This window comes from Misgurnus anguillicaudatus, chromosome 5, assembly GCF_027580225.2.
Source record: "Misgurnus anguillicaudatus chromosome 5, ASM2758022v2, whole genome shotgun sequence".
Taxonomy (NCBI): domain Eukaryota; kingdom Metazoa; phylum Chordata; class Actinopteri; order Cypriniformes; family Cobitidae; genus Misgurnus; species Misgurnus anguillicaudatus.
In genome coordinates this window covers 17917806-17941189 of record NC_073341.2, presented here as the reverse complement: position 1 = coordinate 17941189, position 23384 = coordinate 17917806, and the positions used below count along the sequence as shown (strand labels likewise).

General features: G+C 37.9%; 2 protein-coding genes across 2 annotated transcripts; one reads left to right on the top strand and one right to left on the bottom strand.

The window, feature by feature from the left end:
- Positions 1-332: 332 nt before the first annotated feature.
- On the bottom strand, positions 333-3160 carry pop5 (POP5 homolog, ribonuclease P/MRP subunit). Its single transcript, XM_055167595.2, has 5 exons — positions 3026-3160; positions 2810-2952; positions 2432-2581; positions 800-883; positions 333-636 (listed from the first exon to the last, which is right to left on the bottom strand). The coding sequence occupies exons 1-5, from the start codon at positions 3043-3045 to the stop codon at positions 518-520; spliced, it is 516 nt and encodes a 171-aa protein (XP_055023570.2). The 5' UTR covers positions 3046-3160; the 3' UTR covers positions 333-517.
- A 625-nt stretch (positions 3161-3785) lies between these two features.
- On the top strand, positions 3786-22688 carry olfml2a (olfactomedin-like 2A). Its single transcript, XM_055167596.2, has 8 exons — positions 3786-4132; positions 15207-15470; positions 15785-15892; positions 15984-16163; positions 16246-16513; positions 19979-20266; positions 21177-21362; positions 21443-22688. The coding sequence occupies exons 1-8, from the start codon at positions 4061-4063 to the stop codon at positions 22045-22047; spliced, it is 1971 nt and encodes a 656-aa protein (XP_055023571.2). The 5' UTR covers positions 3786-4060; the 3' UTR covers positions 22048-22688.
- The last annotated feature ends 696 nt before the right edge of the window (positions 22689-23384 follow it).

Sequence of the window (23384 nt, the reverse complement as noted above, 5' to 3'; positions counted from 1 at the left end):
AGCGTTTACAAAGTGCGCATGCGTGGATTTTGTAGCCACTCTCATCGGTGTATTTTACTGTGACAGTCATGTGAAAAAGTGTGTTACGGTTAATTTTTTTACTTATTTGAACTCAATAAACAATTGAATTACTATATGCCATTTATTATTGATTTCGAAATATTAACAATAATGTTTGTTTAATAAAACTGTTTAGTAAATATTTGTTTCAGTCCGTACAAAAGTATAAAAACATTTTCATAACAAACATGTGACCGATACAATACAGTCAAGACGAGTACATATTTGCAGTATTAACTAATTGCATGTACAAAAACAAAACAAAAAAACAGTAAAGATGACATATATTTATTAAATGCAAAAAGGTTTTTTACACCAAAAACGTTGAGAAGTTATTATATTTACAATTTATTTACTGTTCATACATATTCATGTATAGATAACATTTGCTTCAATCACTTAATGGTAATAAGGACTTCAACATCTTAAGCTACACATTTTGCTTGATATAGCAGGTTTAGGTCTCTTCATCAACATCGTCATCGTCATCATCACTTTCTTCTTCATCTGCTTCCTTCCCCTTGACATTTGTCAGTGAACAACTCAGGATTGCTCTTCGAACTTCTTGTTTCTCAGCTGTGTTAGAGAAATGAAATAGAGATATTACACACACGTTTATGTGTAACCTTTTAACATCAGTCAAACCAAATATGGCAGCCAATCAACTCAGATCACCAGAGGAATGCATTTTAGTTTTATATTATGGGATTGCAGTAAAAGGCATAAAAACAGAACTTACCATCTGTTTTGCAGTCTGGCAGCATTCTGTGAAGTTGTTGCCTGTTGTACTGAGCCAAGAACTTCTGACATGTTCTTATTGTTCCTATGGATGAGACCAGGTAATGACATAGACATGACAAAACTTTAATAAAAATAAAACTCCAAGATGAACTATCCTTTAGTCACCTCAACACTGGTGTGAATCTTGAGACAAAACATTGGCATTAATATAATTCATTATATAAATTGTCTAGTAAATTGACTTATCCCGCAATAGTTAGCGTGTCCAGAAAAAAGCATCCACATAACTCGTCTGGGTAATATATTTATGCTGCTATAGTTATCCTGTCTGGAACCGAGCGGATATTAAACCACAATACTGTGTGACACTTGCATTAAGGGCGATTTATAGTATCCGTAGCCTGTGCGTAGCTCTGCGTAGCCTGACGCGCACCTCACAAAAAAATTAAACAGCGCGTCAGATCTACGCGGACCGTAAGCGCTGTGATTGGTCCACCAGAACCCCTCCCGCCAGGTAAAAAAAACTGTGTCATAGGTATTTCCGTTTGTGACGGTGAAAACAAAGATGGGGCAAGTTGAGGAGTGATTTAACTCAAACTGCATCAAAAGTCGCTGTTTATTAACTTCCATCATTGCTGGTCTTCTCAAATTATACACAACAAGTTGCTATTTCTTCTTCGTTTGTGGGTTAACTTGCTACGCTTCTTCTTCTTTCACGTTTGTGCTGCTACTGTGGTTGCACACGTGGATACTGCCTACCAGCGGTCGCGCGTGTGTTTGCACGTCGACGCGGATGACGACGCAAAAGTATAAATGAAAACCGACACGGAACCTATGCCGTCGCTGCTACGCCGTAGGACCTACGCACGACTACAGCGTAGAACCTACGCACGACTATAAATCGCCCTTTAGACAGTTCCGGCTACTGTGGATGTCATCACGCCACTAATCTACTGGCCTTCCTTCAACATGATGCCCAGCCAGTGTCAGAGCAACGACCACCAGCTGCCCCCATCTAATCTACTTATCCACATGTATATATACATATATATTATGTTTTAATCCACCAAAAATGTTTATATATAATATAATAAAAATTATATATATAAAATTATATAATATATCCTGTATAGAATCAGCTTTGTCTGGCTCTCTTCCAAGGGTTTTTTCCCCTCCTAGGACTTTCCCCACAGGGTTTTTCTCCTAGGGTTTTTTCAACCCCTAGGGAGTCTGCTGTCATTGGCTTAACTTAGCACCCTTTTACCTAGGTTACATTTTTACTATGCTAGCTAGTATGATTAAACTTAACCGCTGTATTCTGCTGCTTATGTTTTATGATTTTTCTATGTTTTTTCCTAAATCTATTAATGTAAAGCTGCGTTGAAACAATTAAACGATTGTGAAAAGCGCTATATAAATAAAATTTAATTGAATTAATATGTGTTAAGATATTTCAGTGCAAGGTAATTTTAAATAAGGCTGCACAAAGATGCATTTTAGGGTAAGACATGTCCGGAAACCGCCCCTGAATGTCTTTAAACATAACTCCTCCTAGCACATAGGTAGTCATTTGGACATCTAATCTTAAAGGGGCAATGCTGGACCAGTAATTGAACCACACATCTCTTACCTCCTACGTGTAAGCAGTTGAGAAAGCAATGCACCTTTTGACCTCTGTTCTCAAGGTAGGTAATGAGAGGAAGGACAGACCAGAGGAGTCGATAATGCCCCTTCCTGCAGCGTATAAGTACCACTCCAGTGTGGGCATTCAGGTATTTCACTACAGAAGGTTTGAGAATCAACACAATTTTGTAAGGAACCTTATTAAGTTATATGCAAATAATGCAAGGCAAGCCATTGTGGTTTGTAAAATCTGTGCATAAAAAGCAACGGTCAAAGACACAATAAACGTTACATAGTTATAGTTATTTCTACATTAATTAGGATGTTTATATACAAAAGTGGCATACGTATGAATGTGATCATCTTCAATAACATCTCAGCTTACCTGAGACCCCTATATTAAACAGTGCTGAGCCATAGTCTCCGTGTGCTCGGTTCACGGCAGCTCTGAGTGTTTGGTGAATGACTCTCTCTTCCAGTAGCTGAAGACTGTTCCGGTTTGAGACGCATACCTCACAGAGCAAATACCTGTAGTACAAATTATAAAACGTTACAGTTGGCTACCATAAAAACAAATAGTCCGCATTTCTCTTTACTTTACCTCGATTTGAATCGGACCATTTTCAACACGTGTATAACTTGCTTTGAAAACACTGCAGTTTACTTCCGGGTTTCTTTTTTGACCAATAATAATCCTCTTTGGCCAAAGGGGGCGGGATTCTAGAATGACGTCAGGAATAATAAGTTCGTTTGTATTTAATGTTGTATTAAATAGTTCAGTAGGCTAATTGTCTAGTGAATTTTAGTATGTGATTTAAAAAAAATAAAATAATAAAAAGCAAATGGATTAGTCTTGTATAGAGTTAAATGTTTTTGCAAATCTTTCTAAGTACCGTCCGTTTTGTGATAAACTGATTAAATACTGCATAAATATTAGAATCAATAGAAAAGCTTCACAAAAATATAACCTGGCTGAGCCATTTAATCTGAAGCATGTACATATAATTTATTATAATGTAGCTATGAAAGTTGTGTACATTGTATAAACAACTGAAAGAGGGCGCCAGACAACAGTGTAAATTACCTCTTAAATAAGTTGGGGCAGGTTGCTTGTTACTCGGCATTGAGAATTAAAACTACATTATAGTAATAATACCAATAGCCAAAATCCTTTATTAATAAAAATGAGAATAACATTAATAACAAAAAACATTTTTGCCTGAAAATTATGTAACATCCATGAGATTAACTGTATATATTACTCTCTTTTTAAAATATTTTTTTACATGCAATTACAGTGATCTGTGGTCTTTTTTTAATCTCTCTTGAAAGTTGCAATGAAGTACAAAGTTGGTGGCACAAAAGTGGTGCCAGCGGTTCCGCCTTACATTGGCACTAATGCTCAGAGATGGTGGTGGTGATGATGGTGGGTGTGAGCGCGTGATCATCAGATCTTCACAGAGAGAAGTTCAGCGTCACAACACATACAGCACAACTCTGCATGGCACCATTCTGCGAACACAGAAGACTAAACCTGTGGATAATACCATACTGAGGATACAGTACAGGTGCTTTTAGACCCCCTATAGTAGCATCAGGGGGACGGTGTGCGCAAAGACTGCTTAGTTAATGAAAGATGTGGATCTACGCGAGTATTTTAACATCCATGCTTCTTCTTTTAGCTAAGGATTCAAAAGCTTTGAACAAGGTAAGATATGTTTATTGAAAAGTCCCGTCCAATATACACATGATTATTTTTGTTTCAAGTGCATTGATTATTATTAGGTTAATTTCTTTAAAATGCTGGAATGCAGTTTGCCTTTGCGCAAGGTGTTGCTGTGATGTTTCGCGTTAAACCTCCAGTCAAATTACGAGAAAAAGTTAAAATTATTTTGATTTGTAATGTGTGTGAGTGTGTGTTGTAGTTTTTAGAAATTAAGTTTTACATTGAGTACTTTTTTCCTGGTGTTGATCTATTAATTGAAGGATTTATTAACATTAATAATTATGAATTATTTAAAATAATAGAATATTTTTTCTGGTGAAGATAATCTCTAATTATTAATTATTATTATTAAATACGTTTATTGATGTATTAAATATTTTTTTATATTGGTATTTTAACGTGGTTACCCCCCCCCCCTTCTGCATTTTTTTTTGGTTTATACAGTTAGTAGTTAATCAAGTTTATTCAGAGCATCAATATCCTTAAGATGAGACTTAGAAAAAAATGAAAAAAAAACTGAGAGAAAATAATTGGAAAATGAAGATGATGGGTGAATGGAGTTTTCAGGTCTCAGTCGTAGATCCTTCAAAATCGTTCAAAAAAATCCAATGACACCCACAGAGAGGAGAGCAACATATTCTGGCACATAATCCCTAACCTAAATGACTCCTTGGCACTGCCAGAACATTCCAAGGCTTATTTCTGCGGAAGGCATGGCAATATAATTTAATTGAGATTTTAGACCCTTGACTTACTCCAAACCCAGTCCAGCTCTTTTGGGAACGCAGACAGAACTGACCACAAGGCTAAGCAGAACATTGTAACAGATTCCAATGCAACATGCGCAATGCATTGTAAAATGCCTGACTTAACTGTATGAATATAAAGGTAATTGAAACCCCAATAGTACAGCGAGCATACTCAATGCATTTATTTTTGTAGATTGAAAAACAAAACTTTAAAAAATGTATCTGGTTGCCTTAAAAATGAGTCCAAATCTAATTATAAGACTTTAGCCTGGATTTCACAGAAAGTGTCACACACTTTGGTAGCTGTGTAACTGATAATCCCGACAGAGACAAATGGTCATTTACTGCCAATTAACTGAGCGACATCTGTCATTTCTTCGGAAAACCATGACATTTGTTTCAAACTTACTCTGATAGGATGTGTAAGTGTGTTTTAGGCTTGGTGCCCAGTATAGTAATTGGAGTAGAGGTCTGTTGGGGTTAAAAACAATATATGTCTGCTTACACAGCTGTAGCACTAAGAACAACCCTCGCTGTCCGCAAAAACATGCCCTACCCTCATACGACTCAATCTCAGTGTAACTAATAGTCTCTGTGACCCAAACTAATTGTGTTATGTTTTGTAATGTTTTAAAGACCTCTTTTTTTGTTGTCTTTAATGTGTGAAGAGGTGAAAAGGGCTACGATAACAAATCCTATTAGTTACAAGCTAAGCATCTTCACATTACATTTTGCATATGCCAGACGCTTTTATCCAAAGCAACTTGCTTACCAGTATGTGTATTCCATTGGGGGATTATACCCATGACCTTTGCACTGCTAACACAATGTATTGAGCTACATCCTGTGAACAAAAACAAAAACTATACATATTAATTTTAGTATTATTAGCAATATACATCCCAAAGTCAAGGCTTGGAAATAATGCAAGGCAGAAAAGTGTTTACAGAACGGATGTTCCCCATGAGAATATGAATAGATATAATGATAGAGTGATGAAGAAGTATGAGGTAAATGCTAAAAAGAAAAGAGACAGTGAAAGGTCAGTTGGTGGTTCTTTTGTTAATATTACACTCAGTTGGTTGTAATTGCTTCGGGCAACTACCTCACACAATGCCAATCTAGCAGTTCCTGTTTATTAAACAATTATAACACCTCCACCGCAAGATTTAAACTAGGAATATCTGGGAACATCTGTATCCCATTGAAAGCGCCATAGACCTTACCGGGCAGTCACGGTAATGGCGACCATCATAGCCGGTGTCCAGACCAGACACTGAGCCTCAGAATGCTGCGACGTTGCCAATATGTCTTAATATAGAGATTTACATAAAACTTGATCTTTGACCTTGGTGTTATTATGGATGAACAGGAAATACATTGGTTAGGTGGTGAGAAAAATCTGGCATTTTGATGGCGCTTTCACTGTAACTGCTGACAGTTATAACCTGCGGTCTGTACCACACTAGATGATGTTTGGTTAATGTTATTTGCCAATGGGAACTTGGGCTTTGGAGCTGTTTTAGTTCTAACCTTTGGGTTTCTCAGTATTTATTTTTAAGCATAATGTTCACTTTGTTCTGTCTAATTTTGTTCAGATGTCTTCATAGCTGTCAGAATAAGAATAAATGAGCTTCGAGTGGCAGATAAACACAAATCAAAAGTGGTTATGTAAAAGTAATAGTGATAAAATTGCTAACTTTATTACATGGCTTGTTGGAATGCTTGATTCTGATTGGTTTGTTATTCCCAAAAACAACTGCTCAAAACTTATTATACACAGTAACCCGGATGCTGCAAATGATTTTGACAGGTACCGTTTATTATTACACAAAAATTACATATAAATATTTGTTGTAATAACATATACGACATTAAATTTACAAGTGATTAAACCAAATCGACATTTGAACGTCTTGTCAAACAGAAAATAAACATGTTTTCTTCTCGGAAGGTCTGCATTTGTTAAAAATGAGCAAATAAAATATTACAAATCAATATTTAATGCTCCATACCTTACTTATGAGGTAAATAGCCGTGTAATAAGCAGGATAATGTACATGCAGCTGGTTGTTATCGTGAAATAAGCCCCTTCAGTGTGATACAAGACCTCCATGTCGGGTCCTTATTACACTGTCGAGACTTATTTCTGCGATAACAACCATTATCTCATATCTCTTAAAGATTTTTTATTTGTTGCGCAGAATGACAGTCTGTGTACGACCTTTGATCAGATTTGACATTTGAAGATATAAAATGTTGTTTCTCATCTGCTATGTGTTTGTGGTTCCTAGACATCTCTTGGCTATTTCGAGGATTGTGACACATAAACACTCTCTGCTGGAATGTCGATATGTGTCCCCAAAATCAACAAGTACTCACTAAGCTATTTTGAGGCTAATTGACACATATCTTCAAATGGGACGCGTGTGTGCTTTTGGAACAGAGATCTAGCTGTTTTTTAGATCTAGATTCATTATTTTGTCTCAGTCTGTGCGGGAGTGCGCTTACAACAATGGATTCAGTTTTTAGAATTGGTCTTGATATGTTGAGGACAGTTCGTACATTGATGGATTGGTTGTTTTCATCTAGATCGAATTATTGTTTATCGGTCTCAAAGAATAATAAATGCACGCCTGATGTGAACCGTGACCGCTGTCGTACATCAAAGAGAGACTCATCTTTGAAACTTCAGAACGCTCATGTCAGTTTTTCTTGTTTTTATAGAGTGGGATCAACTTGAAATCTTGCCATAAACTTGCTACAGGGTCATTTCAAAGACTTAGATTAGAGCACCGTTTTAAAACACATAAGCTGAACTACCTAACCAGGCGTGAGGTTATTGGGTTAAGAGGACTTTTCAGGAAAGCTGCCAATGTTGACGACGGCTGCTGCCAAGTATTTTTGGAAAAACAGTTATCTTATCTATAGGCATACCGGCCATTCCCTGTTTGGTAACTTGGGTACACCGTTACAGTAAGACCAAATGTCAGTTAGGCAGGTTTAGATAACAATCGTGTTTGTTTGAATGACACCTAACAGTTGGAAGGCCATTTGTTTAACTGATATGATAAGAATAGATGTCCTGTGTTTCTTCAGTCACTTGGTGCCTTATTTGAGATCGTTTTTAATCTTCAATTTCAAGACTAAACTTAAAAAAGAATTTTGCACTCATGGATGCATATGTGACCCTGTCTTTGAAATCCAGTCTTCATCGAATTATGAGATTATGAGCATAAAAATTTGATTTCAATCTTTGACACAGTCAATATTAAAGATATCAAGATTATATTTTCACACATAGGACTGTCACAACGATTAAAAAATCCTATCATCGTGATTGTTTGACCTCATAGCAATGATTTCAGATCACCGCAATGATTGCACATCTCTCTAAAAAACACAAGGGGGAGCGCCTGCATAAATGAAACAGTATCATATGGCAGTGGTTTTCAAACTGGGGGCCGCGAGATGGTGCCAGGGGGGTCCCAGTTTTATGACATTTTATGAAATACATTAATTAATCATGAATTATGTGTAATGAAACCTAAAAAAAATAAGGCTACTAACATAAGGAACTACCTTTTTGTATAATTTAATGTTTTTTATTAAAATGTTGAGTTTTAGAACAGTTTTTTGTCACAAATTTTCTTTGGGGGGCCGCGAAGGAATGCACCGTACACAAGGGGGGCCGCAGGCTAAAAACGTTTGGGAACCACTGTCATATGGCACTCCTTGTCTGACAGTGCAACATGATACATTGCAAAGCCATTCAATACATGTGTACTAATTGTACTAATATGAACTTAGTAGGATTGGCTACTATTTAAGGCCTGTTCTGGGATAGTCAGTTTATTTCGTTTGCATTTTTATTTTCAGTTATTTTTCAGACACTTAATTGTGTTTATTTCTTATGAAGAATTTTCAGTTTTCACATTTTTTTTACAATTTGTGTAAAAAAAAAACAAGCAATAAAAGTATGAGAATTAAATGTCAAAGTCCTAAAACAGGCAATTAATCGTCATAATTGTCACAATTTATTAAACAATTAACCATCAGCCAAATTTCTTAATGGTGACTGACAGCCCTATTCACACATTGTTCTTTACATTATGTAAGATGATGATTTTAGGTAGAAAACAGAAAATCACAAAAATGAGATGGTTTTCACAAACTCGGTCTCATTGTGCATGCGGGAAAAATGTGGGGGGAAAAGGGATTACAGCTATGTAGAGCAGACAATGAACTAAGTATGCATTGATGCATACAGACAGCAAAATTACCATAACACACTCTTTCATTTTAGTTAACAAGGGATCTTATTGTCAGAGCTGAGAGCTCTCTAGGGCATAGACGCTGTGAGTTTGTGTGCAGTATGTTTGCAAGTGTTACAAGACTTTTCACTTAATTATCTCATTTAAACAAGGAAAAGCATTCTGTGGTATTTTCAACAGAATGTGTTTTCGAGACGTTACTGACAGACTTAATCTTTTTTAATGTCTCTAAATTAGACGCTTTCACCCATCAGGCTGTGTTTACACAAAAGAACAGCGAGGCTTTATTAAAACCTTCCACTTCAAGCTGACAGTAGCTCGGTTTATGTACGGCACCCTGTGTGTTTTATTGTGTGCTTGTCATGGAACGTCATGATTGGCTCATAGTCTCCAGAAGATTTTTGGATTTGTCAGTTAAAATACAATTAATCTGAAGCAAATTTGCTCTGAAAACCCTTTCTAGTAAATGCAAATAACTGTTCATTTGGTAGATACTTTTATTCAAAACTTGAATTTACATATTGATAAATGTCATTCATTTTCCATTACATTTGCATTGCTACTAGCACTATGCTCTACATGTTGTGCCACAACCTGCAGGAGGCAGTCAACGTGTGATGTGCCACTTTGAATGGTTTACTTTTGTGAATTTGGCTTTTTTTTCAAAGCGACTTAAGGCAACCTCACACTACAGGATTGTAAGACTGTCTGAATCATGCACTATGTTTCCATCCACCTATTTTTGTGCACATTTTGGATTATCACATAAAAAAATTGCTGAATGGAACCGCCAAGATGCGCATAAATTCTAAAGATCATAATTTAGTTGGATAAATTTCTTATCCGATAAGAAAACATGAACATGAACTACGATGGAAACACTTTAAAGGTGCATTGTGAAACTTTTAGAAGGATCTTTTGACAGAAATGCAATATAATATACATAACAGAGGCGGTTTCTGGACAGGGCTTATCTTAGTCCTAGACTAAAATGCATGTTTGAGCTGCCTTAATTTAAAAACATTTTGTACTGACATAAAAACTACTTAAAGGAACGGTATGTAAGAAATTTTTATCAATTAATCATAAAATGGATATGTCGCTAAACAAATCATTTTCATTTCAAATACTTATAACCCTGACAACAGTGGTCTGGCCAGGATATTGTCATTTAAAAAGTGGAGTTGCAGCCCTCAACTGATGTTTATGTTGTCATATTTTGTATTGGCCACCAGTTGTGTGATGGCAGTACCAGTTTTAGCCACAAGTTTTGTGATTGCAATACCAGTTTTGGCCACAATCCTACATACTGTTCCTTTAAATGTCCTAATATACCCTATATGCCCTATATGTATGGTGTATTAAGATCTTCCATAATTAACTGTATTGTTTTTATTAGCTTAGAATGAGTTGTTTTTATCTACATACACTGCGGGTCTCCTTACATGGAAGTTGCTGTTATATTTCTAAATGGACAAACTGTTCTACACAGCACATTTCATCCCTAAGTTGTCTCAGGCAACGACACGTTGGTCCTGTGGCGACTACCATATGTGTTTTAAAATTGAGGGGTGAGCTGCTGTGAAATTCGCAATCTCATCACTAGATGCTGCTAAAATTTTCACACATCACCTTTAACTGAATAAATCCCTAGATGCACATCAAAAAAGTTACGTGACTTTGCGCGTTGGACGGCATAACTGGACTAACCAGCTTAGGGTGTTTTCACATCTGTAGTTCAGTTCATTTGGTCTGGACCAAAAGCAATCAATGATACATTGTAGCTTTTTTAGCAGTTTTGGTTCCTTTTCACACCACACTGATTGCTCTGGTCCGTATCAGTTGAAACGAACCAAAATTCAGGCATGTGATAAGATCCACATCACTCATTGGCCACATGTATTTGAACGTATTTCCTAAACTGCTTCTCGATTGGTCAGAATTGACGTGCACAAAATTCCAACGGAACCCCAGAAGTAAACAAAAAGGAGGAAAATACAGCAGACACCATGGACAAACTGTAATTATGTCCGTGGTTGTTATACATAGGTTGTATACAGCACCCTAGACAAACCGTTCATAATCAGAATGAATCACGGACACGGCTTGAAAACAACATTTTAATGCACTACATACGGCAGAGACACCAAATTTCTGAGGCTCCGCCCGCACCTCCTCGCAACTCCAGAAATGTCCGCGATCTGTCATTGTGCTAATATTGGTAATAGAAACTGTCAACAAACACTTCCTCATCCGATAATGCACTGCGCAGCTGACTACGGCAGCTGGTTTAGTCCAAAATGCGCAGTACTTTTGCAGTTAGGTCGGTTCGATCTCGGATCGTGTTCTCACCACAAACAAATCGCTCTAGAGTTCATTTGAAAGCGTATCGAGACAACCTCTTCAAGGTGGTCTCGGTCTGCTTGTTTGGTCCGCTTTTGGTGAGCACCAGAGTTCTATTGCTGCATTCTCACCTGCCCAAACGAACCGCACCAACTGAGCAATCGAACTCTGGTACGTTTCAACCGAACTAAATGAGGCAGGTGTGAAAACACCCTTACAGAACTCATTGCACAACATTTTAAATGTGGTCTTGGTAGCTCTGAAATAAATAGGTAAAGGCTATCATCTCAATGGTTTGGTAATGTGACTTTACATGACTGTATAACTTGACTGTCAGCTTAAAGAAGTCAGCAGGAGTCCACATCTGAAACAGATAACAGGTGTACAGTTTTTCGTCTGCACACTCTGATGTGATTATACATGAAAATGGTTAAATACAGTGGCTTTACTTACTGACTTTTATTATTGACATTAAGTGCCAGTTAATCAAGAAGTGACGCTTTTGCCCTCTTCTGCTCACTGGATGGAAACTCTCCTTTATTCACAAATGTTTGATGTGATATTCTGTAAATTGTGTGAAAATACTGCATTTTTTTACACACGAAACATGAACACGTAATATCAATCTAAGCCTCGAAAACACAGGAAAATGGGACCTTTAATACACAACTTTAGATGGACAGTTGGACACATAGCTACTGTGGTGGTCGCACTACACAACAAGGTTACTTCTCTCTGCATGCATACTATAAAACACAATGCCCATGAGGTGCACAAACTACAAGACCTTTGGTCAAGTGGTAGTCGCGACCAACAGCAAATATACATCGTCTCACAAAAGTTCATGCAGAAACTTGAACAGACTTTCTCAGTTTATACTGTCTGCATTGTGATTGGCTGGATTAGTTCCACATTGTCCTTGCATGGCACATACTAGAAAATCACATGGCTATAATATTAAACAGCTCTAAAAATGTTTGAGACCGGCTCAGATCTGACACACTTATATCAACAAGCACCGATTTGGTCATGATCCAACCATTTTACAGCAGACCTTTGAAATCTGGCCAAAATCATGTATAGTAAGCTTACCTTTGTCCTTTACAGTGCATTACAAGATCAATTTTATTAGTGTTTTATCAGTATTCCTTTAGGATCAAGCCCATGACCTTTGTGCTCCAAGCACAACGCTGAGCTGGTGAGCTACAGGAGCACTATTCCTTCCCAAATAAGCAAGACAATTATTTGCATTACAGGTATTTTGTGTCCTCTTACAGTTGTGTTTTGGTATTTTAGTATTTTGATTTCAACAGTTTCTGTGAAAGACTCTAACCCAATAATTTTCCCAAATTTTACCCAAAATACTTTTATCCTTTTAGTTATACAATAGTTATTGAACACAGGATTTAATCCTTGTAAACAGATAAAGTATTTGCCTCAAAGTATGTCATCATTTCAGTTAACTACATGTTAGATTATGTTACCTCAAATTTATCCTTTAGATAACCTCATGCATCAGGTATTTGTGCAACATGTATTCAGGACGGTGTGGTGGTTTTTTGTTGCTATTAGCATTTTGAGAGAGTAACAATTTTCAAATGTGGTAACATCAGACAAACGGATGTCTCAGAAACACCCAGACAGACAAACAGTTTTCATAATAAACAATTTTTTGAAATGCTAAATTCTTGTCTGTGAGCTGTTCCACATGTGCTATTGCTGAGCATATATAGAGATCTCTAAATCTCATTGGTGATAAATGACAGCTTTAAGCATTTTGGGCAATCAATTTGGGAGCACAGGAGCTACTGTTGAGCGGAAGAGGAACCTAATGTCAATCAGATGTTAAAGGTGATGTCATATGAAGGACAGGTTTATTGCCTCCTTGCACTAACCACCTGGGTGAAGACAATTTTAAATGTCCCTGAGTGCGTCAGACTATGGAGTTGTCAGGAACACGTCAAAAAAGACCACATTAAGACCCCAAAGTGGTCATATAGACTGGCAAAGCAACTTACTTAGTGCCTAATTAAAAATTTAACAAAATATGTTGTATAAATTGTGTTATTATGTTCTTTTGTAATTACTAGTTACTGTTACGTTTTGAAAGCTAAAGCACGGCAGCTACCTTACGCAAAATTTCAGCAGTCCTTAAAGTTTTTGATTAGGCATTACACATGGCTACGTCCTAGGCCCACTCATTTTTGCCGGGGGACCCTATTGTTTATGACAGGTCTTCAGTACACATTCTCCACAGTTGCTAGTTGTTTTGGCATTCTGATTAAGAATAAAGCAGCACATCTGTGCATCATTACTTTTCTTAACCTTATGTCGTCATTCTGTGTTTGTTTTTTGTTTTTATCCCTGCGGCTCCACTTATTCTTTAAGATTTTACTGCTACCATTCATAGAGCTCGATTTATATCTGCCATTAATGTCAGGTAGGTATTACGAAGGCAGAGAGCTCGGGCGCTTTTGAAGTGCATATGGCCAGCATCTTTGAGACCGTAGCATCATACACACCTGGCTTTTATAAAGCCTAATATCAGTTCAATTATTGCTTTATGGCATATTTTCTGTAAATGATATTCACATGTAAATCATTGAAAGCAGAGAGAAACAAAGACCATTGTTAAGAAAATGAGCGATGCTGTGAGGTGCTGGAGAAGGATGTGGTTAAGGGGTAAGATGTTTATAGGAGAAGGTGCAAATCCACTCTGGTCCCACCATTGAGCCGAATTTATGGGAATTTCAAGCCCCAGGCTGTCTTCAAAGTCAGTGCCATGGTAAAAGTCATGTTACCGGTCAGGCTAGCTCTAACTGACAACAGATGCGTGCATGTGATGGGGAAAAAGTGACTGTTTTACTGTATCTTCTCCCGAGCCAGGGGAGGCTTCATTAATAAAATCTGGCTTTGGGATAGATCTTGTCTTCGTGTTTTTTGTGTCACTAGGAATTATAGAGAAGCCTTTAAACGGGATGCACAGTGACACACAGTCCACTTTGGGTAACAGAGTTCAAACAGTGGGCAAATGTTATAGGAACTGGTAAGGTTTCACTGCAGTGGGCTCCTGCAGGGGCCTGAAAGTAATGGCTTGATCACTTCCAGAACATCAGGGTACAAACCAGGAGGGAAAATCTGTTTAGCAGATCAGTGTAAATTGGTAGTGTAAATTTTAAGTGTAGAAAGGCATTAAATTAATATCAGCTTTAGCTTTTGGTATTGCATGTTGTCGGACATTGAAATTACACTTACATTTGTGCATTTATACTTTAACCCTGGAGTACTACTGTATAATTATTCTGTTCTGTGGAATTTTTAAAAGTGCTCACTATCTGTTGGTAAGGGAGTGAGGAGCAGTAGCTCATTTGCATTTAAAGGTACACACATGCAAACTCATTTTTGTAGCTCATTTTTTGCTCCCACCCAAAAAGAGGGCCTTTGGGACATGCTATAACAAATGATCTGTGGGGTATTTTGAGCAGAAACTTAACAGACACATATTACTAGGCACACCTGAGACTTATATTACATCTTGTAAAAATGAGCATATGTGCCCTTTAATTTGACATAAATTTGTAGTAGCGTTAAGATTGATTCTCAATGGAATTATCCAATACCGGGTGTCCAAATACTTATAATAAATCTCTTAGACAGTTCCTTTACATTTTCACTTTTTTTCTCTGACAGATTTTCGGTGACATTGAACCAGTCAGAATGACATCTGAAGGTTCGGACTGCCGCTGTAAGTGTGTGATGCGGCCGCTGAGCATTGAAGCGTGCAGCAGACTCCGTGACGGAAGCTTGCGCGTGGATGATTTTTACACCGTGGAGACGGTGAGCTCAGGCTCGGACTGTAAATGCTCCTGCACGGCTCCTCCCTCCTCACTAAACCCATGTGAGAACGAATGGAGAACGGAAAAGCTGAGGAAACAAGCTCCAGAACTTCTTAAGGTAAACAAAGAAACAAAACATATTCATTATACTACTCCAATGTAAATGGGTTCGTCTTCGAATAATGATACTTTTGTGTCCCTAGGATGATTTGATAAATAATGAAAATTAGTGGACATATAAATGGACAGTAATAGGTAAATGAATCACACCGTAAATGGTCAAAAATGTTTTTACAGATCAGTTCACATTAGTGGACAGCTAGATCAGAGAGTTAAAGAGAATGTGTACAGCGTTGCAAGTGAAGACATTTTTATGACTAGATGCTTAGTAACCGATGACAGATTTACAGCTCAAACTGTATTTGTCTCTAGCTTCATTCAATGGTGGACCTTTTGGAAGGAACGTTGTACAGTATGGATCTGATGAAGGTCCACGCATACATGAACAAAGTGGTGACTCAAATGAACACTTTAGAAGAGGTAAACATCTACATCTGATATATTAAGATCTGAACGAACAGATTCAAGAGTTAAACGTCGTTAAGTATGACACTTGTTGATCTCTTCACAGACCATAAAGACGAACCTTACACGGGAAAATGATTTTGTGAGGGACAGCGTTTTAAATCTGTCCAATCAGCTCAAGCGATACGAGAACTATTCCGACATTATGGTTAGCATAAAAAAGGAGATCTCCAATCTGGGTCTACAGCTACTGCAAAAAGATGCAGCGGCTGACAGTAAAGCACAGGTAAGATACACCTGCACAAACACAACGGCAAAGACACACACACAGAAGTTCGACTTTATAATTCAAGACTCTATAATTTCAGGGCACAGAGAGTAAAAAGTCCAAAGATGTCCTAAAACCGCCCAACAAAAAAGCTCCAGCTGTCAAACCTCCACCCAAACAGCCAAAAGAGAAACCTGTCAAGCCCAAGAAAGAGACCCCTGCTAAACCATCCAAACCTGCAAAACCAGACCCCACCACCAAAACCAAGACCCTGGTCCACCAGAGTGGTGTCATTAGAGGGATTACATACTACAAAGCATCTAAGACGGAGGATTCGGAGGGATATGCAGCAGGGAGAGCAGAGAGAGGTACAGAGACTTCCATGGATTGCTAAACATACTGATGATCAATGTGTTTTTGAAAGAAACTATCAAGTTTAGTAAAATGCCAGAAAAAGTGGTTTCCTAATAATACTATTTCATATAAACAAGGTTAAGATTACCTTAGGCCATGTTTACACGAGAACGCTCGAGGGTGAAAACGTAAAAATATTTTATCGGATGTGCCTTTCGTTTACATGGCGACGACGTTTTTGGGGTTTAAAAATGCAAACAAGTGAAACCACCCTCCAGAGTGAAAATCTGCGCCGCGCTGTTCTAAAAAAGTCGAACACATTGTTTTCTATGAGTATACGCACACCGGCACCGCCCAGCTGTGACTCAGGAAGTTGCTCAAATCCCTGTCGCGCCACACAGCACCACTCACATAGTTTAACATTATATAACATCATATTTGTCCCAAATCATTAAAAATTAACATTGGCTGCTAACGTATATTTTGCATTTTAAAGTAGATACTATCTGAAGAAGCTCGCGCTATTTAATATGCACTTCCGGTTTACAATACCTCCGAGTTGTCCTAGACGCGACTCGACGCGGCGCTGAGCTGCGCGGCCAGTGTGCGACCCCCTTTAGTGTTGTTGTGTGTCAGTGCTTCACATTGCCAACTAGCCGCCTGGAGTGCATACTACATCGAATATCACACACTTTTCCGTCACCATTTGCGTGCAGATTTCCCCCCAAAATGATGTATAAACGTGGAATAAAAAGTGATAATGCAACGCCACTTTTGCGTTTTCTCTTCAGATCGTTCTGTGTAAACGTAGCCTTAAAGGTGTTGTGCATGATTTTTGAAAAAACACTTTGGAAAAGGGAGTTGGGCTGACTACCAAAACACACTTTTAGCCAATCAGCAGTAAGGGGCGTGTCTACTAACAGACAACGTTACCTGTGTTGCGTATATGTGGGGCGGGTCTGTCAAAAGAAGGTCCAAATTCTGTTGGGGTAGGTGCATGTTATTTTAGGTGATTTCAAATGTCAACATTGGCTTTCAGAGATCATGCACCCCACCTTTAAATAGATAGTTTACCCAAAAATGGAAATTCTGTCATCATTTACTCACTTTCTTGTTGTCATAAAAACCTGTATTATAAAATTCTTTCTTTTGATGAACACAAAGGAAGATATTTTGAGGAATGTTTGTAACCAAAACAGACAGAGGCCCCATTGACTTGGGGGGATACTATGGATGTCAATTGGGCTTCTGATAGGTTTGGGTACAAACATTCATCCAAATATCTTTGTTGACATTTATACAGGCTTGTAACAGCATGAGGGTGAGCAAATAATGATAGAATTTTCATTTTTGGGTGAACTATCCCTTTAAAGCCCCAATGATATTAAAATTAAACGTTTATCATTTTAGTATAAATACATTAGGCTTAAAAATAAATATAAACTGGTATGGTCCAAAACACTGACAAAATTCTTATACAGAATATTTAAGGATTCAAAACCTACAGTTTGAAATCAAATTTCCTGTCCAATCAAATGCTCTTTAGATGCTGAAGCATCCCGCCCTCTTTGTTTTGTTACAGTACGTCTTTGCTAGACTGTGCAATCAATTTTATTTTAAAAAAGGAGGGTCTTCTCAATACTTTTGTTTCAATTAAACTAAAATCACCACATCAAATAATGCTGCACATTCCAAGGCACATCAGTGGGCCTTTAAGTAATAAACTTTGGTGAATAATGTGACAGACTGCGCCACAGGCATGAATGTTAACTTAAAATATTGTGGCTTAAGAAGAAGTTTGCTATTACTTTTCTAAGCAGCTGGGTTCATAGGCTCCTCCTGGAGGACATTAAACAGGCGTCAAAAAAGCATCAACATCTTTGCATTGAAGGAACATGAACCAGACAGATCCAAAACATCAGAGACTTCAGTAACCAAACTGAAAACCCCAAATTCACAGATCTTTTGCACAGCACGCATCTACTACGGATATAGTACAAATCTTGTTTCAATTACAATTTTGTGTCATAGGCTATATTTGAAATATAATGGTTTTCTTAATGATTTTCGAGATTTAGGCAGGTTGTTTGCACCTGCACCTTTCACAGCCCAAGGCTATAATTCACTCCTCTGCTTTATTCTGCGTTACACAGTGAAGTCACCAAGTTAAAATCTTCATGACAACAACACAGTTAAAAGTTACTAGAGGAATGGGAGCTGAAAGCTAAATCCCTTTATTGCTTATATTTCACAAGCCCTTAATCTCCTAAAGACCCCTCATAAACATAAACTGGATCTCCTGCATATCCTCTGTAAACTCCCTTTACTCATATATTTAATTCCTTGTTAAAATACTTTGGTCATTTCACACATCAGAACAGCTCATGGTTGGAAGCAGGGATTTATTTTTGATGAATTCGGGCCAGAAATCTGTAGGTCGAGTACTGATAAAACTTTGTAGCCCATAAATATGGATTTGTTTCAGTTTTAGGGCATGTTTTAACACCTTCTTTGGAAAGCATTGTTTGGAAAGGTTCAACTAGAAATGAAAAATCTGTTTTATTCAACCCTCATGTTATTCCAAACCCTTCAAGCTTTCTTTCATAGCACATAATGTATCCAGGCGCTGTTTTTCATTTGAGGAAAGTGAAAGGGGCAGCTCTTAGCTTTAAGAAAAAACACCATTAAAGTGTAATAAAAATAGCCTCATTGATTCATGCATTGTACTATAAGTCCATAGCTTTATGTGAAGAACAGTGTGATGTGTTATCTTCATCCCTAGTGGGCTGTTAACCGTTGTGACCAGATTATTAAATCAGTGGGTTGAACTCGATAAGTGGATCTGACTGATGTGAACAAATCATTTAGATTAGATTTTCAAGTAGGAGAGCTGGGGTGGATGTCAAGATTTTTAGTGAATAACAAATACATTTTCGGTCTATTCATCTCGTTGAACCACTGAGGACCAAGCCTTCATTCACCAAAAAATGGAAGTAATTCATAATTGAATTCAATAAATCTGATGACAAAATCATTTTCTTGTTCATAATCTAATCTAAAATGAATGCATGCTTGGCGAGAAATTAACAGATAGCTGGTTAAGGTGTCCAAAATGGTTAAACTAATGGTTCTGTGTCCTTGCATGACAGAATGTATATTAATCTGATGTCTTCGTATGTCTGCCCCCCTCTCCTGTGTTCATATCCACATGTTCCAGACAGTCCCCCGGTGCAGGAAGAGTAAACTCAGATTAGGGTCTCTGTTTTACGGGGATCTGTTGTACATGGCATGAGATAAAATAGGCTCGGTTTAGGAATGTTAAATCCAAACATTGTAGGCAGAGACTGGGTTACAACGCAGGAAGTTTCCTCAAGTGTAATATCTCATTAATAATTCTTTTGATGTGAGGAATCAGAATACTTGGGTGAAACTTCAGACCACGAGTTGTAATCTCTCTCTCCTTTCTCTTCCTTTTTTAGAAAACCCAGCCAAAACCCATGCTGTCCACCAAGCCGAGGACAAGAGGAGTTCCGAGGTAGACTTGGAAGCCTCTGAAATAATTTCGACTGTACCTCCAACAACCACCACTACTACGCTCGTTGCCATGACAACAACAAGTACCACGCTAGGAACAACCAGTGATGAAGCCCTCATCACCAACTTGACCCTGTCCACACCACCACCAGAGAAATCGGACATTGAGGCTGTTGGACTGAACTCCAAAGACAAAAAAACAAGTGGAGGAAAAATCCACTTACACAAAGCAGGTACAATTTTAGCCACTTTATTCAATTTCTCAAAATATTTGTGTTTTTCAGTTGGGCTTAGTTTTAGGATGGTACCAACTTGGCCAACTAAAGTGTCATCAGCCAGCTTAAGACATCAATCAATCAGTTTAAAGGGACATTCCATTATTTTTGAAAATATGCTCATTTTCCAGCTCACCTAGAGTTAAACATTTGATTCTTACCGTTTTGGAATCCATTCAGCTGATATCCGGGTCTTGCGCTAGCACTTTTAGCATAGCTTGGCACAATCTATTGAATCTGATTAGACCATTAGCATCGCGCTAAAATAACCAAAGAGTTTCAATATTTTTCCTATTTAAAACTTGACTCTTCTGTGGTTACATCGTGTATTACGACCAACAAAAAAATAAGTTGCGATTTTCTAGGCAGATATGGCTAAGAACTATACTCTCAAACCGGCGTAATAATTAATGACTTTGCTGATGTAACATGGCTGCAGCAGGCGTAGTGATATTACGCACTGCCCGAAAATAGTCCCCTTGGTTACTTTCATTGGCAGGAGACTATTTTCTGGCAGTGTGTAATATCACATCTTTTAATTTTCTGTCGGTCTTAGTACACAATGTAACTACAGAAGAGTCAAGTTTTGAATGGGAGAAATATTGAAACGCTTTGGTTGTTTTTTTGTGCAATGCTAATGGTCTAATCAGATTCAATGAATTATGCTAAGCTATGCTAAAAGTAATACCACCAGACCCGGCGATTAGCTGAATGGATTCCAAAACGGTAGAAATCAAATGTTTAACTCTTGGGGAGCTTGAAAATGATAATATTTTCGAAAAAAGTGGAATTTCCCTTTAAGATGTATTTTAAACAAGTTTTGTACTTCTACTAATTCAACCATAAAAACCTTTTTCTTATCTAAAAGGTAAATCTCCAGATTGTGAGGGCACCATAGCATCTGTGGAGATGCCAGAGAAGCATCACAGCTACGGACGGAACGAGGGAGCCTGGATGAAAGATCCCGTGGCGAAGGACAACAAGATATACGTGACTAACTACTACTACGGCAATAATCTTGTGGAGTTTCGCAACCTGGAGAACTTCAAACAAGGTAGCAACCCAGCAGAACGAGTAAGAACAAGTAGTAGTTTTTACTGGCTTTTCTTCATTTGTCTGTATCTTCCATCACAGGTCGCTGGAGTAACCTCTACAAACTTCCCTACAACTGGATAGGAACTGGCCATGTGGTCTACAATGGTTCCTTATATTACAACAGAGCCTTCACCAAGAACATCATCAAATACGATCTGCGAATGCGCTACGTTGCGGCTTGGACTCTGCTTCACGACGCTGTCTACGAGGACACCACGCCCTGGAAGTGGAGGGGCCATTCGGATATCGATTTTGCAGTGGACGAGAGCGGCCTCTGGGTGATCTACCCGGCAATGGATTATGACTATTCGCAAAACGAGTTCATCGTCATCAGCAAACTGGACCCAGTCGACCTCTCTATGAAGAAGGAAACAACGTGGAGGACCGGACTCAAGCGCAAGTCGTACGGGAACTGCTTCATTGTGTGTGGCGTTCTGTACGCTGTCGACGTCTACAACCAGAGGGAGGGCGAGGTTTCGTACGCATATGACACACACACGAAAACTGAGGCTACTCCGCGTCTGCCGTTTACCAACAATTACGCCTTTGTGACCCAAGTGGACTACAATCCCAAGGAAAAAGTGCTGTATGCCTGGGACAACGGTCATCAGCTTACGTATAACATTCAGTTTGTGGGACAGTGATGTTTTGTGTCAATTTGAACATTTTATTTACGCTCCAAGTTGGGGCGTCATCCTGTTCGTTTCTGGTGCACAGGAAATTTTAAAGCACCTTGCGTTGGGTATTGGTTTGGTGACTGAGCAGTGGTGGTACTTTACAGTTTTTGAGATGGGTGCTCATGATTTGGAAATAGATTTTTCTCTGAACTAAAACCTTTTGAGGACTAAATGTTGTTGAGAAAATGTGATGCCTATTGTTCTATATTAGGGCCCCAAAAATTTACCACTTGAAAATAGGGGTACAGTTAAACTTTTAAACAAACAAATGATAATACTCTTAATAGTTTTATACAAATTTATGAAAGAAAGCTTCTCCTTCTGATTATAAAGTAATATCATTTAACAACAATAAAATATTCACGTTTTGATATACTCAATCCAAAATGGGATTTTAGTTATTTGTTTTGTAAAATATTAAATTGTCCATTGTAAATATATGTCGAAGAATATGTTTTGCAATATTCACATTATTATGTTTAAGATTATAGTCACTCAGCATGAATGATTACTCCTGGATGAGTTACATTTCATCTTTTGTATGTTACATTTAAGTGTAAAAGTTCACATTTTGTGCAAAAGAGTTAAAATAAAATCACTTCAAAATGTTGTGTGTAAAGACATTATCTCTGTTTCAGGCACAAGAGTAAAAGAATGAGCACTATAATTATGTTTACAGACTGGAACAAAAAATGTTTTTGGTCTCTATAGCTAATATTGCCCTTCATGACAACTGTGAGGGCGTGAATTGTTTTATAACCAGTGATAGACAGTGACTTTTCACTGGCCGACACTTTTTTCAAGGGTGCATGATGCAAAGCTTATCAAGCTCATCATGTGTTTGTCTCGTTATGTCAAAATATGTGTTCGGCGCATCATGTTAATCTATGTGCATCACGTGTCATGTCAAAATACGTGCATGCTACAGATGCTTCCAAGGGGTTTATGATAAAAGAGATTGCCAGATACTCGCTTATTCTCACTCTGAACACATATTTTGAATTTGCGCCCCTCGGAAGAGAATTCATCGGCCACCAGTGTTTGTAACTCATCCATTTAAATTATATTAAGCCTTACGGTCAGGCCAGCTGACAGTCTTGCCTGGGCCCGGGACAAGATAATCTTGGAGGGCCCCTCGGCCCCCCTACTTTTTACTGGTAACAAGACATTTGGCATTATCAGATTCATGACCCACGAATATTGCATTATTATACATTGTATTCAACATTTATATAGTAGTTAAATGTAGTACTGACACTATACTGACACAAAATAACTTTTAATTTATATACTTTATATACTAT

Excerpts from the sequence above, each read along its gene's own strand:
- pop5 (XM_055167595.2), bottom strand. The coding sequence starts at position 3,045 with ATGGTCCGATTCAAATCGAG. Across the intron at positions 2,582-2,809 it reads GTTTAATATAGGGGTCTCAG|TGAAATACCTGAATGCCCAC; the intron begins GTAAGCTGAGAT and ends AACCTTCTGTAG. Across the intron at positions 637-799 it reads GCCAGACTGCAAAACAGATG|CTGAGAAACAAGAAGTTCGA; the intron begins GTAAGTTCTGTT and ends TCTCTAACACAG.
- olfml2a (XM_055167596.2), top strand. The coding sequence starts at position 4,061 with ATGTGGATCTACGCGAGTATTTTAACATCCATGCTTCTTCTTTTAGCT. Across the intron at positions 16,514-19,978 it reads AGCAGGGAGAGCAGAGAGAG|AAAACCCAGCCAAAACCCAT; the intron begins GTACAGAGACTT and ends TTCCTTTTTTAG. Across the intron at positions 21,363-21,442 it reads CCTGGAGAACTTCAAACAAG|GTCGCTGGAGTAACCTCTAC; the intron begins GTAGCAACCCAG and ends CTTCCATCACAG.